Below are 14,359 nucleotides of genomic sequence, written 5' to 3'. Positions count from 1 at the left end.
ATGGCACAGCACTGGATTGAGATAGGAAAGTAGGTAAAGTAAGTATAGTATACTTTCACTGGAACATTTTTACCTTAATGCAGGGAATGCATTAAGGTAAACAATGTTCTGCCTCTATGTATTTAAAAAAATAATTATCACTATAACCTACATCTTTTTAATACCCCAGGGGCATGTAGTAGTATCAGGTCCCATTTAGATCTGTGTTAGAGAAAAAAATTTATGGGCATTTCTGATGGGGAGGTACATGCAACACTAAAGCCACCCCAGTGACCCCACCTTCTGTGTGGTGTGTGTATCCTATTATATGTAATGTTTCTATGATCAGGTAATCCAGAACAATTACCTGTTGTAAATTACCCGATTACGGGCACATTACTCTGTACCTGTCAACAGGTAATCCACAACACATGCAACTACATTACAGATTGGTGCACTATACTTGAGTACTGCACTGTGTTATGTACTGTACAGATACTGACCATGTTCTTATATACAAAAACACCTTCAGAGTCTGCTCCCTTTGTCAGTGTACAGCTTTACCTGTATACTGGCTCCTCTCTGCTCCATGGTTGTCTTCATATTCCCCGCTCTGTCTCTTTTTGGCCAGCTTCATACTCAGGTGGAGAACCTTCCCCCAGTTTTGATGCTGCCCCTCTGCTTTATACAGGCTGCCACAAAAAAACGAGTAAAGCGCTGTCACTCAATCCTAATTAAATATTCATCTCCTTGCTAGCAGCATAGTCAGACATCAGTTGATTGGGGTTAGGGGTTGGGGGTGCCAAGCTGCCTGAGCAGGCTGCTCAGCAACCACAACACAGAATGGATTGGGGCAAAGTGTTGCATGCACTATGTCCACTTGGGGGTTTAGTTTTGTTTTATTTGTAGCAATGCCTCTTCTTTAAGCTAAGGGAAGGAGAATTAATTAAACACATATACATACTTCCTGCAACCCTTCATCTATAAAGCATCTTGACACTTGGCGAAGATTTAAAATCTGGGTATGTGTTCATTTAAGCTCACACTTCATAAACTACACAACCATATCAGAAGTAATTTTCAAATGCCAAGGAACAAAAAAGAAAAGCAGAAAAGAAAAAGGTGAAAGGAAGGAAAAATACTTATCCTGTGCAGAATGTGGTGTTGTTTTCGGGGACCAACCTATGGATACATTTACCCAGGCAGTCATTCATATGGTGTGTGGTCAGTGCCAAGCAATTACCTGGAGGTTGGTCTTCAAAGGCACATTCTTCTTCTGCTTCTTGATTTTTCTTCTGTTCTTGATTAACTGCAAACAAGCTCTAGTGCTACCCCTCACTGTGACTCTAAAGGCCCATACACACGATAAGAAAATCTGTAAGGAAAATTCGTCCGACGACCGATCTGCCGATTTTCGGATTGTTAGTATGGTGCTTTCGACAGCCGACTCCGACTTTTCGGCCGAAAAAATCCTGATGTGCAGGCTATAAAATTTTTATCGTCCGTCAACACAACGTCCGATTTTCGTCTCATTAGTACAGATTTTGACGGAAAAAAATCTTAGATTAGGCATGCTCAGAGACAAAAGAACACATAAAAAGCAATCCAACACATAACATCACTTCTGAAGTAGAATTCTGTCGTACGGGAAAATTTGTATGAAAATAACCTCTTCACTTTCCACATCAGACTAGCATGCCACAAAAAAATGGACGACAGATCGTTCGATAATCTGATCGTGTGTACGGGGCTTAACTCATCCTTTGACATCATCAACATCCATCTGATTTTGATCCCCTTGTGTTATACTATTCTGTGTATGTGCATCTCCTAGTATAGTTTTGGTATGGCTCTGGACTGTGGTGTATGAATTTGGCAATGTCCTCAATAATTTTGCCATAGGTTTCAATATGTGACGGACAAATACATATCCTAAAGTAGATACTACCATAGTTATAAATGTTTTTTAATGGCCTTGATTTAGACATGTTTACCCACTGACCCTTATGATCAGGCATACGTTTCTTTCTTTAGCTGCATCAGTCCGTATTTCATGTCCTCCTGGCTGGTTCTTCTACAGATCACATTGTTATGCCATCAGTAAGAACCCAGCAACATGGGCTGATTCAGAGGTAAGTCACTGCATTGTCATTGCGGGTTATATAAACGATCTTGTTTAGTAAAGCACTGAAAGGAATACAGTGCTAAGTGCAAAATGTAGCGGTACCATCTTCTGTTTGTCTGACACTTTTCTAATAGCACCATTTACTGAATAAGCCCATTAGGCTGTGCACCAATAAGATTTAGGGTCGTTTTCGATATACTTCAATGGAGAAATGCAGCATTCTTTTCACATCAGTTTGAGATGCTTCAGACATCATTCAACATTATTGGCAGGTGTACTTGACCTGCATTTGATCTGCTTTAAGCTGCTTTTGCATTCTTATTTATTTGCATGGGCAGGGACGCAGTTCTGGAGTGAACAAAAGCAATCATGTTTCTTTTTATGTTAAAAAAATGATCCTACATACATAACAGATGTTTCCATTTATTAACTACAGTTATTAGCATTTTTTGGCATAATACAAACTATGTATACCAACATTTTAGGGTTGTACTTTGTGATTTGGCATTTGATTATAAACTCATTCTGTTTCAATACAATTTCAGGCAATACTGATAAAGCTGCACAACAATTACAACTTAAGAATCGGTTCACATTGGGGTGACATAGCCGCCTGACAAGTCGCACTCCACTCAGTGCAATGGAGTCGTTGTAATCGGAGCGACTCAATTTGCTCTGACTTAGAAAAAGGTTCCTGCACTACTTAGGGGTGACTTCGTAGTGGCTTGCATTGACGTCTGCTAAATAAGTAGTTTTCAAGCCACGTTGAAGTTGCGCTGTACGGGCAGCTTCAGAGTCGGGCGACTTTGAAGCCATCCCAGTGTAAACCGAGACTGAGTCACTTGAGTAGCCAACATGCAAAACATTGTATCACAGTATGAATATAAATATAAACCCAATTGGATCCTCAATGCTTCCAGATCACAAAGTGTCCAGGCCTTCTAGATGCATATTGGGAAATTGGTGTCTTTTGGCTTAATCCCTCTAATCTGTGAAGCCAGTGGATCCAAGCACTGAACAGCAGCCAATGACAATCAGTTATTCTGCTGATTTTCAAATTTGCCAAAGGTCGCCTCTTTCTTTTGAACCAAGGACTTAACTGCTGGTGCATGCCCAGTTTTATATGTATGATTGCCTACACTAAAAGGCCTGTAATTAACATTGCATAATCCAAATATATTGCAATAAACCTAAAGGAAAACTCCCTTTGTTTATATTAATTTGTGTCCACTCATAAAACTTTGCTTTGTTTCATTTGACATTGATCTACATTCATAGTAAACAGCTTATTTGTTTTGTTGCTTTAACCTACGTAATGGGTACTGTGTTTTCAATTTTTAAAAGAAGGATCTGTTAGCATATTTTTCTTTTGTAGTATGAGTGTACAAGTTATGGACATGGCGCCCATCTGGCCTCCATCATGGATGAATCAGAGGCATCTATTATTGCTAGCCATGTGACTGCAAGTCAGGATTCGGAGGGTGTGTGGATAGGACTGCATGACCCTGACAAGGTGTGTATATCCATTGAAAATCAACACCAGACATCCACAATAATGTATGAAGTAGTCTATAAAGCTCTATGTTTCACTTGCAGAATGGCCGTTGGAAGTGGACGGATGGATCCATGTTTAATTTTCAAGCCTGGAAAGCAGGTGTTCCAGATAATGACAAAGGAAAAGAATATTGTGTTGTGCTAGTCAGTGGTTCCAGTAAGTGGATAGTTAACTCACAATATAATACATTTTAAACAAAATAGAATATCTATTAGCTGCAATAGTGTTGATAGGTATAGGTCATGTACAGCAATGGTCAAAGTTTTTGAAAATGACACAAATATTAATTTTCACAAAGTCCGCTGCCTCACTTTTTATGATGGCAATTTGCATATACTCCAGAATGTTATGAAGAGTAAACAGATGAATTTCAATGACTTGCAAAGTCCCTCTTTGCCAAGAAAATGAACCGAATCCCATAGAAAAACATTTCCACTGCATTTGTGAAGAAAGTTTCAGGGTGCCCAAGAAACTCCAGCAAGCGTCAGGAGCGTGTCCTACAGTTGATTCAGCTGCGGCACCACCAGTGCAGAGCTTGCTCAGGAATGGCAGCAGACAGGTGTGAGTGCACGCACAATGAGGCAAAGACTTTGGAGGATTGCCTGGGGTCAAGAAGGGCAGCAAAGAAGTCACTTCTCACAAGGAAAAACATCAGGGACAGACTGATATTCTGCAAAAGGTACAGGGATTGGACTGCTGAGGACTGAGATAAAGTAATTTTCTCTGATGAATCCCCTTTCCGATTGTTTGGGGCATCAGGAAAAAAAGCAGAGGTCTTGAAAAAGAAGGGTTAACACTCCAAATACTGTATTCAGTGGCGTAGCGTGGGGGGTGCGGAGGGGGCCACTGGCACCGGGCGCAACATTTAGGGGGGCGCATCCCACGCCCGCCATCCACAAGATCATAGTGCCCCCATCCCTTTATTGTGACAATGCCCCGGCTGGCCCGCCCGCTCTTTCCTACACTTGGCTCCTTTCCTGCTTCTTTGTGCAGGATGAGCGGCGGGCGCTGAAGGTGTAACGTGCGGCCAGAGGGCGGGGCTTGTCATGGGTGAAGATGGCAGCTGGCGCCTGGCGGCTCGGTGCATGTCACCGCTCTTGAAGTCTCTCCCTGCTGTCCAGGCCGGCTGCTTCCACGCTGGCTGCTGCTCTGCTGCTGACACGCTGTGTCTCTCCTCTCTGGATCCCCTCCTCAAGTGTCCAGTGTCTGGACACAGAAAGAGGTGAGTGATGTGCTGCCTGCACCGGGGGCCCCGGGAAGTGGACATGGGAGGGGGAAAGATAGGTCAGTGTAGGGGGGGGGTGTCAGTGTATGGGGGGGCAGTGTAGGTGTCAGTGTAGGTGTCAGTGTAGATGTCAGTGTATGGGGATGTCAGTGTAGGTGTCAGTGTATGGGGATGTCAGTGTAGGTGTCAGTGTATGGGGATGTCAGTGTAGGTGTCAGTGTAGATGTCAGTGTAGATGTCAGTGTAGGTGTCAGTGTATGGGGATGTCAGTGTATGGGGATGTTAGTGTAGGTGTCAGTGTAGGTGTCAGTGTATGGGGATGTCAGTGTAGGGGTCAGTGTAGGTGTCAGTGTATGGGGGGTGTCAGTGTAGGTGTTAGTGTATGGGGATGTCAGTGTAGGTGTCAGTGTAGGTGTCAGTGTATGGGGATGTCAGTGTAGATGTCAGTGTAGGGGTCAGTGTATGGGGATGTCAGTGTAGATGTCAGTGTATGGGGATGTCAGTGTAGGGGTCAGTGTAGGTGTCAGTGTATGGGGGGTGTCAGTGTAGGTGTCAGTGTATGGAGATGTCAATGCATGGGGGTGTCAGTGTAGGGGTCAGTGGAGGGGTCAGTGGAGGGTCAGTGTAGTGATCAGGTCCGTTAGTGCAGGAATAAGGTAGGTCTGTGTAAGTGTCAGTATAGTAATCAGGTAGGTCAGTGTAGCAATAAGGTAGGTCTCTGTAGCGGTTAGCTAGGTCAGTGTAGTGGTCTTGTAGGTTTGTGTTTGGGGGTGCAAATTACTTACCTTGCCCCAGGCGCTGACAACCCACGCTACGCCACTGACTGTATTGACTCTTTGCATAAACTTAAAGGAGATGTACAGCCAAAACTCATTTGGGTTTACATCTCCTATGGATTAAAGGAGTGCAGTTCGTTCTGCACTCCTGTGACCCGTTTTCAGCAGAAACCGGGCTGAAATTTGCTCTCTGCTGACGTCACAGATGTTGGTCCAGGCACGGTGGCATCACGGCCACGGAGGCGGGACATGCCAGATGCCTGGACCGACACCTGGCTCAGCCTCTCAATGAGCCGCAGAGAGCCTGAGTCGGCTGCTCATCGCCCCTCAACAGCCCAGCACTCCAATGAGCGAGGAGGGGGCAGAGTAGAGAGCTTCTTACTTACAGTCAGCAGCTCTCTGTTCAGGGAGCTGTCAGAACCGGGCAATCAGTGGTGTTCGATCACTCCGTTCCCAGTGCAGAGGCGCCGGGGAACAGATCCACCTAAGTAAATGGGAGAAAACACCAAAAGTCATACTTCTCTTTTAATGTAATTATCAATTAAAGTCTATGGCACTTATGAAATGCATGTAATTATACTTCAGTATACCACAGTAAGGGTCCTTTCACATGGCCCGCATCTGCCGACGGAGCAGTTTTGCTCAGCGGGGGATCGATCCGCCAATCCCCTCTGAGCAGGCGGATGATAGATCCATCTCCGCTCTGTGTGTGGAGACAGAGCTGTCAGATCCCCGCTGTCCTCTATGGGGGAATCGGATGAGAACGGACTGCCTGTCCATTCTCATCCTATCCAATCCGCTGGACGGATGAAAAATAGGGTTTCCATCCGTCCGGATTTCACGGATAGGAAGCGGATAGCAGTGGGTGTCATCGGAGATGTCTCCACTGACATCTGCTGCCCCATGGAGATGCATGGAGCATCCGATCAGGTCCACCTGAAAAACTGACAGGCGGATCTGATCGGATCGTTTGTGTGAAAGGACCCTAACATCTGACAGAAAGATCTAAAAACACTGAACCAGCAGACTTTGTGAACAATAATATTTGTGTCATTCTCAAAACTTTTGGCCATGGCTGTAGATATTATATCTTAGCAGTCTTGCTGTGTCACTTTTTTGTTTCCTTACTACAACTGTATAGCCATCCATGTTATACCTAACTGCCCAGGAGCACCGTGTGTACAGGGGAATGCTCCTGTTCAACAGTGGATGTTAATCAGCCAAGTTGATAGGTTCAGTTATGCCTCGTTTCCACTGAGCGGAACGGTTCGGATCGGTTCGGTACGGTACGCTATTTTTGGTGTTTCCATTATGAAAGTGGCCCATACAACCGAACCAAACCGCACCATTCGTGGTCCTCCTTCAGATGTAGGGCCATAGGAAATGGTACGGTACGGTTAGGGCGGAGCTACTGGTGTCACACGATACATTCCACTGATTGGTGGACAGGAAAACGTCACTGCTGTCGTCAAACGGAAGCGCAGCTCAGTCCAGATATAGGAGAAGGATGCCTGCAAATAACAGCAGGGTCTGGTCAACTCAGGAACTATCCACTTTCCTTACTATAATTGCGGACAGTGTTATTCAGAGTGAGCTTGATGGATCAGTGAGGAATGAAAAGGTGTATAAAGATATTTCCCAGCGGATGGCAGCCGAGGGATTTGAACGGACGTCGGGTCAGTGTAGGGCAAAGCTTAAGAAGCTTAAAGGCCAATATAAAAAAATTAAGGATGCCAACAGCTGTAGTGGAAACAGTCGAAGTACTTGGAAGTGGTACGATGCCATGGACGCCATTTACGGGCATAGGCCAGCAAACCAAGGCAGGGAAGGAGGTCTGGACTCTGCATCTTCATCTGCATCTGCACTTCTCGAATCCATGATAGATCCTGTTGGTAAGTTTTATTTTTTTTCCTGCTTGGCATTGGCTTTCCCTATGCTAACCATTTAAAAAAAATAACTGCACAAAACCATTAACTCTGCACCAAAAATGTAATTGTATTTGTGCAGTGGACTGAAAGAAAATGGTAGGGAGTAGCGCTGCACTGTTTTGTATAATTAATGAAAAATGCGTGACTGGTGTTTTGCTTAATTAGTATGGGCTTGATAATATCAATGGGGGCTGAATATGCATAAAAATACTATTAAAGGCTATCATGCATGATTTCAAGCAGCCACAGTGCACTTTAACCAAGTAAAGTTAATCTCAGAATGGATAGGGAAATGTACTGTCTGTATAAACCAGCCCCTATTTTTGAGAAAAAAGACAACTGTAGAAAAGATAATGGAGATTTCTGATGCTCTCATTGTACCTTAGCCTTTAAACTGATATAGTTCCATTATTTTTTATTTAAATACCTGTACAGAAGAGTATAGGCATCTCATTTTTTTACCCACTCTGCATCCCATTGTTTACTACCTGATGATAACTGCCATAAGATAGTACACTGTGTCTTCTTCTCGTTTGTGTATAAAACCCTTGATATGTGCATTTTCAGATACTGTGGATGGACTCTCCAATGATACCTCTAACTTTTCAGACGATGGTCCATCGACATCTTTCAGCAGCACCAGTACGATTGTGTCAACACCAAGCCTACCACAGAGTACGCCAAATGCACCACGTCACACAGGTAAGACATTATGATCAGAGTGAAAGTTATAATTGTGCATTTTCTTAAATCAATATTCTGGTATTTTGTATATTCCAGGTGAAAGGAGACGGTTGCAGCTGGATCTGCGCACAGTTATTGATGATATGAGGGCAGTAGAGGAAAGACAACAGGAAAGGATGGAGACCCTTTCTGAGCGATGGTTTCAGGCACTGCGTCAGGATGCCCAGGAAGCTATGCGCCAGGAGGCTGAGATTGCCCGGCAGCAGATGGAGCAGTTGTCTACCTTCAACCAGGCCTTCCTTGGTGTCCTAGGGCAGCTTGTTCAAGTGCTGGGAGCCAGTCGTGATCCCAGGCCACCGCCAAGGCAATAGTGCCTGTCAGCCAGCACAGGACCTGTACCCTTTGTTTTTTGGTAATTTTTCAGTTTTGTTTTGTAAAAATGTTTTATTTTTTTGAATTCTTACTTGTAAGAAAATATAGAAAGAATATTTTTGTTGTTGAATAAAAGAGATTTTATAAGAGACTTTGGGTGTGTCTGATTCATTAATGTAAAACTTTATTAAAACTTTAAAACAATCATGGTAAAAAATTAGGTGTTGAGGTGACGCATCAGAGCCTGACGTATTTCATTGCACTCATCTTCAATATCCTGTGCTATTACCCTTACTGGCTCTTCTGCAGACGTATTCCAATCCTGGTGGAAGTCTTCTCCATGACTTTCACAAAGATTGTGAAGAGCACAGCAAGTAAGCACCATGGATTTGACAAGTTGAATGTCACTGTCATTCCTCTTCATAAGACACCGCCACCTACCTTTAAGTCTTCCAAAAGCATTTTCAACTACGACCCGTGCCCTGGATGTTTTCTTGTTGTAGGTTTGTTGTTCTGGTGTCAGGCGGCCATTGTCAGGAAATGGTTTCAGGAGCCAATTTTGTAAAGGGTAGGCAGAGTCCCCGAGCACATAATAGCCAACATTCACCCCCCAAATGTTCTTAGTGGAAAGAGGGTACAGCCCTCCCTGCCCAACCCAATCCCAAAATGTGGACAATCGTAGAACCCGAGCATCATGCAAACTCCCAGGTTTTCCAACATTCACACTCCAGAATAGTCCTTTTCCATCCACCACTCCCTGGAGGATGATGGAATGCCAGCCCTTTCTGTTGAAGTAGTCAGTGTGGTATTCTTGTGGTGCTATTATTGGTATGTGTGACCCATCAATAGCACCAACACACTGTGGAAGACCCCACCTGTTTTCAAAGTAGTCAGCCATGTCTTTAAGCTTTTCCCTGTCTGGAAAATGAACAATTTCAGGAGCTAGCGATGTGCAGACAGCCTTACAGAAGTCCTGCACACAACGGCACACTGATGATTTACTGACACCAAAAAGATGACCTATACTTCTGTATTCACTGTTGGTAGCCAGCTTCCACAGTGCAATGGCTACTCTTTTCCTCACTGGCAAACTGGCTCGGAAGTTTGTGCTTTGCTTCTCCATCGCTGGACGTAGCCTTGCACAAAGGTATGAAAAGGTTTCCTCCGACATTCGGAAATTGTGCACCCACTGTGTGTGTGTGAATCCTGGGACGGTCACATCCCACCACTCATTGGCACGGGGGAGAGCCCAAATGACTGGTCGGCGGCGCTGCTTTGACAAAAGGAGAAGCATCTTTAAAAGAAGAAAACGCAGATGTTACCATATCACAAATAATAAAAACATATTAATACAACATACTATATTTTACAAGGTCAGATAGCATCATGTATAAAAGTGAGCAATGAGTACACATTGCAAGTATTACACCTTATACATAAATAAAAAAATACAGAATCTGCAAAGATCTAATATAAGATGGGAAGGATATACAGTACATTATGTATTCAACAACATACATGTTGCACACGTATGTAAACATGCACATTTGAAGTATTACACCTTATACATAAATACTCATTATACTACTAATGATTTGTTATGCATTTGATTTAATACTTCAAATGTGCATGTTTACATACGTGTGCAACATGAATGTTGTTAAGTACATATGTACTGTATATCCTTCCCATCTTATATTAGATTTTGTCATATTCTGTATTATTTTACTTTTTAATACGGGTAGAAATAAATGACAATTGGCATAATGTTGCTTACCCTATAACGCTGCCGTCTTTGTCTTTGCCGCACAAAGGTGTACTTCTCCTGACTCAAGACCCAAGCCAAAAGTTTTCTTCTCTTTTCTGCTGTGTTTCGCTTTGCCGCTCGTAACCTTCTCTCACACTGTGTGGCATGTATTTTGATTACTAAGAACCAAAAGCCAAGTAGAGCAAAGACGAGCTGCTGGATGACCTCCATTGTTGTTGTTGTTGTAGCGTCACGTCTGTTGTCGCACTAGTGTGACGCCACGCCGCAACGCTAGGCATTTGGTGTACGCCCCGCATGGACCCTAGAGGTCCGACTTCCAGTGGAAACGCTCAACTGAATAGACCGGACCATTATCAGCCTGCCGATCTGTCCCGATCCGAACCGTTCCGCTCAGTGGAAACGAGGCATTAGAGAGCGGTCACAAATGGTTTATAGATATGACCAAAACACATCTTTCAGACAGTCCATTTGTATGTTATATAGGGACTGGAAATGGTTTCCCTATAAAAGGGAAAGTACTGACCTACTATATACTTCTATGTGTAGGTCACTGGGGTTTTTCCCTGTGTAACGATGAACAAACAAGACATTTTTGATTCGCACAAATATATTAACATAGATTTGTTCAGTTTGTGGAAAATCATAGAATTCATAAATGCTGTAACTCTCTGCAGATCAGACATATATTTCAATATAATAATTGTGACTACCCCGATAAGTAAATCAGTAAACTCAGCACTATACTCAATTCACTTAATTTCAATTAATTTCAATTAATTTTCATGAATACACCATTATCCTTTCCTGACAAACTCCATGGCAGCATACGTATGGGTTATCCCCGCATCTGCTCCTCCCCTATAGGACCCCACTCCCATAAATCTTTGATCTGAGCCAGAGGCTTTTTTGTCCTCCTCCTCAGGACCAGAATGGTTGAAGTGTTACCTTGGATGAAGGGTCCACGTCAAGGCCTGGTTGTTCGGCAAGCTGTGTTCTGGAAGAAGTGTGGAGTCTCCAGCAGTCTCCAGTGATTAGCAGGGTGGAGAAGGGCGATAGATTCGGTGCCGTATGGAGTCTCCAGCATCTATTAGCAGGGTTGAGAAGGGCTATAGATTCTGTGCCGTGTGAAGTCTCCAGCAGTCCCCATCTATTAGCAGGGTGGAGAAGGGCGATAGATTCGGTGCCATGTGGAGTCCACAGCAGTCCCCAGCTATTAGCGGGGTGGAGAAGGGCGATAGATTCGGTGCCATGTGGAGTCTCCAGCAATCCCCAGCTATTAGCGGGGTGGAGAAGGGCAATGGATGCGGTGCCATGAAGAGTTTCAGCTTGGCCATTGGCAGGCAAAGCGGCAGTATGGCCTAAGAGCCTTGCTATTAGCAGGTAGCCATAAGCGCCCTGGGCTCGTGCAGCAGCGTCTTCTGGATCCAGGCATGGTCATGGGGGATGCCGTGTGTGCTGATATATATATACATTTTTTGCATTTTCCGTAGCAGCAGTTGTGTGTGTTTTTCTGTTTTTCTTCCCTGGCTCTAGTGTCTTCAAGCCTATGGCAGCTGGAGCACATTTGCGCTCCAAGCCGCCGCTCTTTCATCTGGCCTGGCTTCCCTGGATTACTCCTGTCCAGGGACTCAGCACATACGTGCTGTGGGCGGCAGTGGTGTCATTACAGTGAAGAAATTCAATCAGCGGTCAGTACTGTTGATATTGGGATTTCTCTGTGGGCAGCTTGCAGCAGTTTCCCTAAATCCTGTGTGCAATTATCACAGGTATATGCTCTGCAATAACACCCTTGTGTGCTGCCTGTGTGTGTGATCCTGATGGTTCCATCACCTGTGCAGGTTGGCGGTCTGTGCAGTTTCCACACTATGGATGTATCACTGCCCCCCCCCCCCCCCATCCCCTTGTGGCCAGCCCTTGTGTAGCAGTGATGAGAGGGTGTGTTTAACCCTTTCCTTTCCTCGCTTGCCTTGGCACACCTTTTGGGTTTTTAACCCTTTTCCTTTCTACCCTATTTTATTTTTAGGTTTTTGTGTCCTTCTAGGTTAGATTGACAATATATGGCATTAGATAATAAAGACCTTGTTAGGTCACTACATCAACATTCTTCTTCCAGATTTAGTCATCATTGGTCACCATCAAGGTCCAGCCTTCATAGCAGAAGCTCTTAATCCTCCTTTAGGCACCACATCCACCGCCCTATCAGCCACTCCAAGGAAGGAGCCTGCTGGGAATGCAGGACTTAGGTCCCAGAGGGCAAGTCTGTGAGTGAGCCATACTATAACCAGGCAGTTGGCAAAGGGGATGGTGATTTCCAGCAAATGGAATCTCTGGTGAGGTGCGTGGTGCAGAAAACCCTTAAAGAGTGGGGTACAAGCCACACGCAAAGTCCAACAGCCATTACAGCATGTTCTCCCACTAGGGACGGCCAGAAAGAGCTGGAACCGTCCTAACCAAGCCATCCATCTATGAAGACCTCAGAAAGTGAGGCAGAGCGAGATTAGTCCCTTTGCCTTTGTGACACTATTGGTCAAGATAATGAAGGGGCATTTACACCATTAAGAACCTGTAGAGTCCTGCAAAGCAAGAGGAAGTTTTTTAAGTGAGCGGGATAAATTAGAGCAGAGACTGCGAGCCAGGTCTTGGTGTCCAACATCAGTGCCTGACCTCACAAATGTGCTCCTGGAAGAATGGGTAAACATTCCCATAGACACACTCCTAAGCCTTGTGGACAGCCTTCCCAGAAAAGTTGAAGCTGTTATAGCTGCAAAGGGTGGGCCAACTCAATATTGAACCCTACAGACTAAGACTGGGGTGCCATTAAAGTTCATGTGCATGTAATAGCAGGTGTCCCAACACTTTTGGTAATATAGCATATCTTGAGTTCAGCTTTAATAAACACAATGGAATCGCTGAGTATTTATGACAAGTTGAGGACTATAGATAGCCATCATCTCTTAGCCTTGGATGCTTACATGATTATAATTCAGGCTTCATGTTCTCTTCAATAACTGTTACAAATGATACAGTAAGTGTAAGATGCCACTTTCTACAGTAGCCATCAGCAATCTCCACAGCATACAAAAGGAGACACACATGTAGGAAGGAAGCTATTTTTTTTTAAAAGGGGACAGTAGATGAAGTCACAGTAGTATGGGCAGAATTGCTGCCAGCTCAGGTGGTGTATCTACATAGGTATTTGCAGACTATTGCTAGACATACATAGATCTACTTGTCTTCAAACTCAGTGCAAGTACCTAGGAACAGCAGTGCATGTGTAGTACCTAATTTTCTTTTGCATCAAAGAGCATCTTTTTCTACCTGCATCTACTTGAGGCGCTTATTATCAATTCTAGGACATATGATATGGGTCAAGTTTCATAAGTGATGCTTCAAATCAGAAGCATCTCCTTGTTTTTATGTGCCCATTTATGACTAGCCTATAAACTGTTCCTAAAATAAAGTGTTCCCAAACCAAATTGCTGTTGCAGCTCCTTTTTCAAAATTTAAGATAGGGTAAAAAAGTGATAAAGCTCATGGGACCTCTAATGACGCTGTAATTCACATTCTCATATTCTTATATTTAGCTACACCCAAAAGATAAATGTTTGAAGTGAATGAAATGTATGTTACACTTACCAATTCTCATGCTTTGCTTCCCTGTTCTCTTCCAGAATATAAGAAGTGGAATGATGTTGGGTGTGGAGGAAAGAAGAGCTGTGTCTGTAAATTTAAGCCCTGAAATGTCTTCTCATAAAATCCAACATTTTTACCCTATATCCTAATAAAACAGCACAACGATGTACCTTTTAGTGTGAACGGTGCATTATTTGATGTTGTTATTTGTATTTGTGTGCTGAATGATGGAAAGCAAATTTAAATCTGTTTAATTTTTTAAAATAAATATCCTGATACTGTACATGTGGAAAGGCTAGTGTAATGACCAGGCA

At 43.7% G+C, this 14,359-nt stretch overlaps 2 protein-coding genes across 2 annotated transcripts; both read left to right on the top strand.

Annotated features, from left to right (window-relative positions):
• Positions 1-1,808: 1,808 nt before the first annotated feature.
• Positions 1,809-14,151, top strand: LOC309555129 (regenerating islet-derived protein 4-like; the record flags this gene model as incomplete). The annotated part of the gene is made up of 4 exons (XM_082256964.1): positions 1,809-2,111; positions 3,480-3,617; positions 3,701-3,815; positions 14,084-14,151. The coding sequence occupies exons 1-4, from the start codon at positions 1,986-1,988 to the stop codon at positions 14,149-14,151; spliced, it is 447 nt and encodes a 148-aa protein (XP_082113090.1). The 5' UTR covers positions 1,809-1,985.
• On the top strand, positions 7,306-8,643 carry LOC309554556 (uncharacterized protein; the record flags this gene model as incomplete). The annotated part of the gene is made up of 3 exons (XM_082256295.1): positions 7,306-7,552; positions 8,156-8,290; positions 8,369-8,643. The coding sequence occupies 3 exons, from the start codon at positions 7,306-7,308 to the stop codon at positions 8,641-8,643; spliced, it is 657 nt and encodes a 218-aa protein (XP_082112421.1).
• Positions 14,152-14,359: the final 208 nt, after the last annotated feature.

This window comes from Pelophylax lessonae, assembly GCF_965119305.1.
Source record: "Pelophylax lessonae genome assembly, chromosome: 4".
Classification (NCBI taxonomy): Eukaryota; Metazoa; Chordata; class Amphibia; order Anura; family Ranidae; genus Pelophylax; species Pelophylax lessonae.
This window is presented reverse-complemented; position numbering and strand designations above follow the sequence as displayed.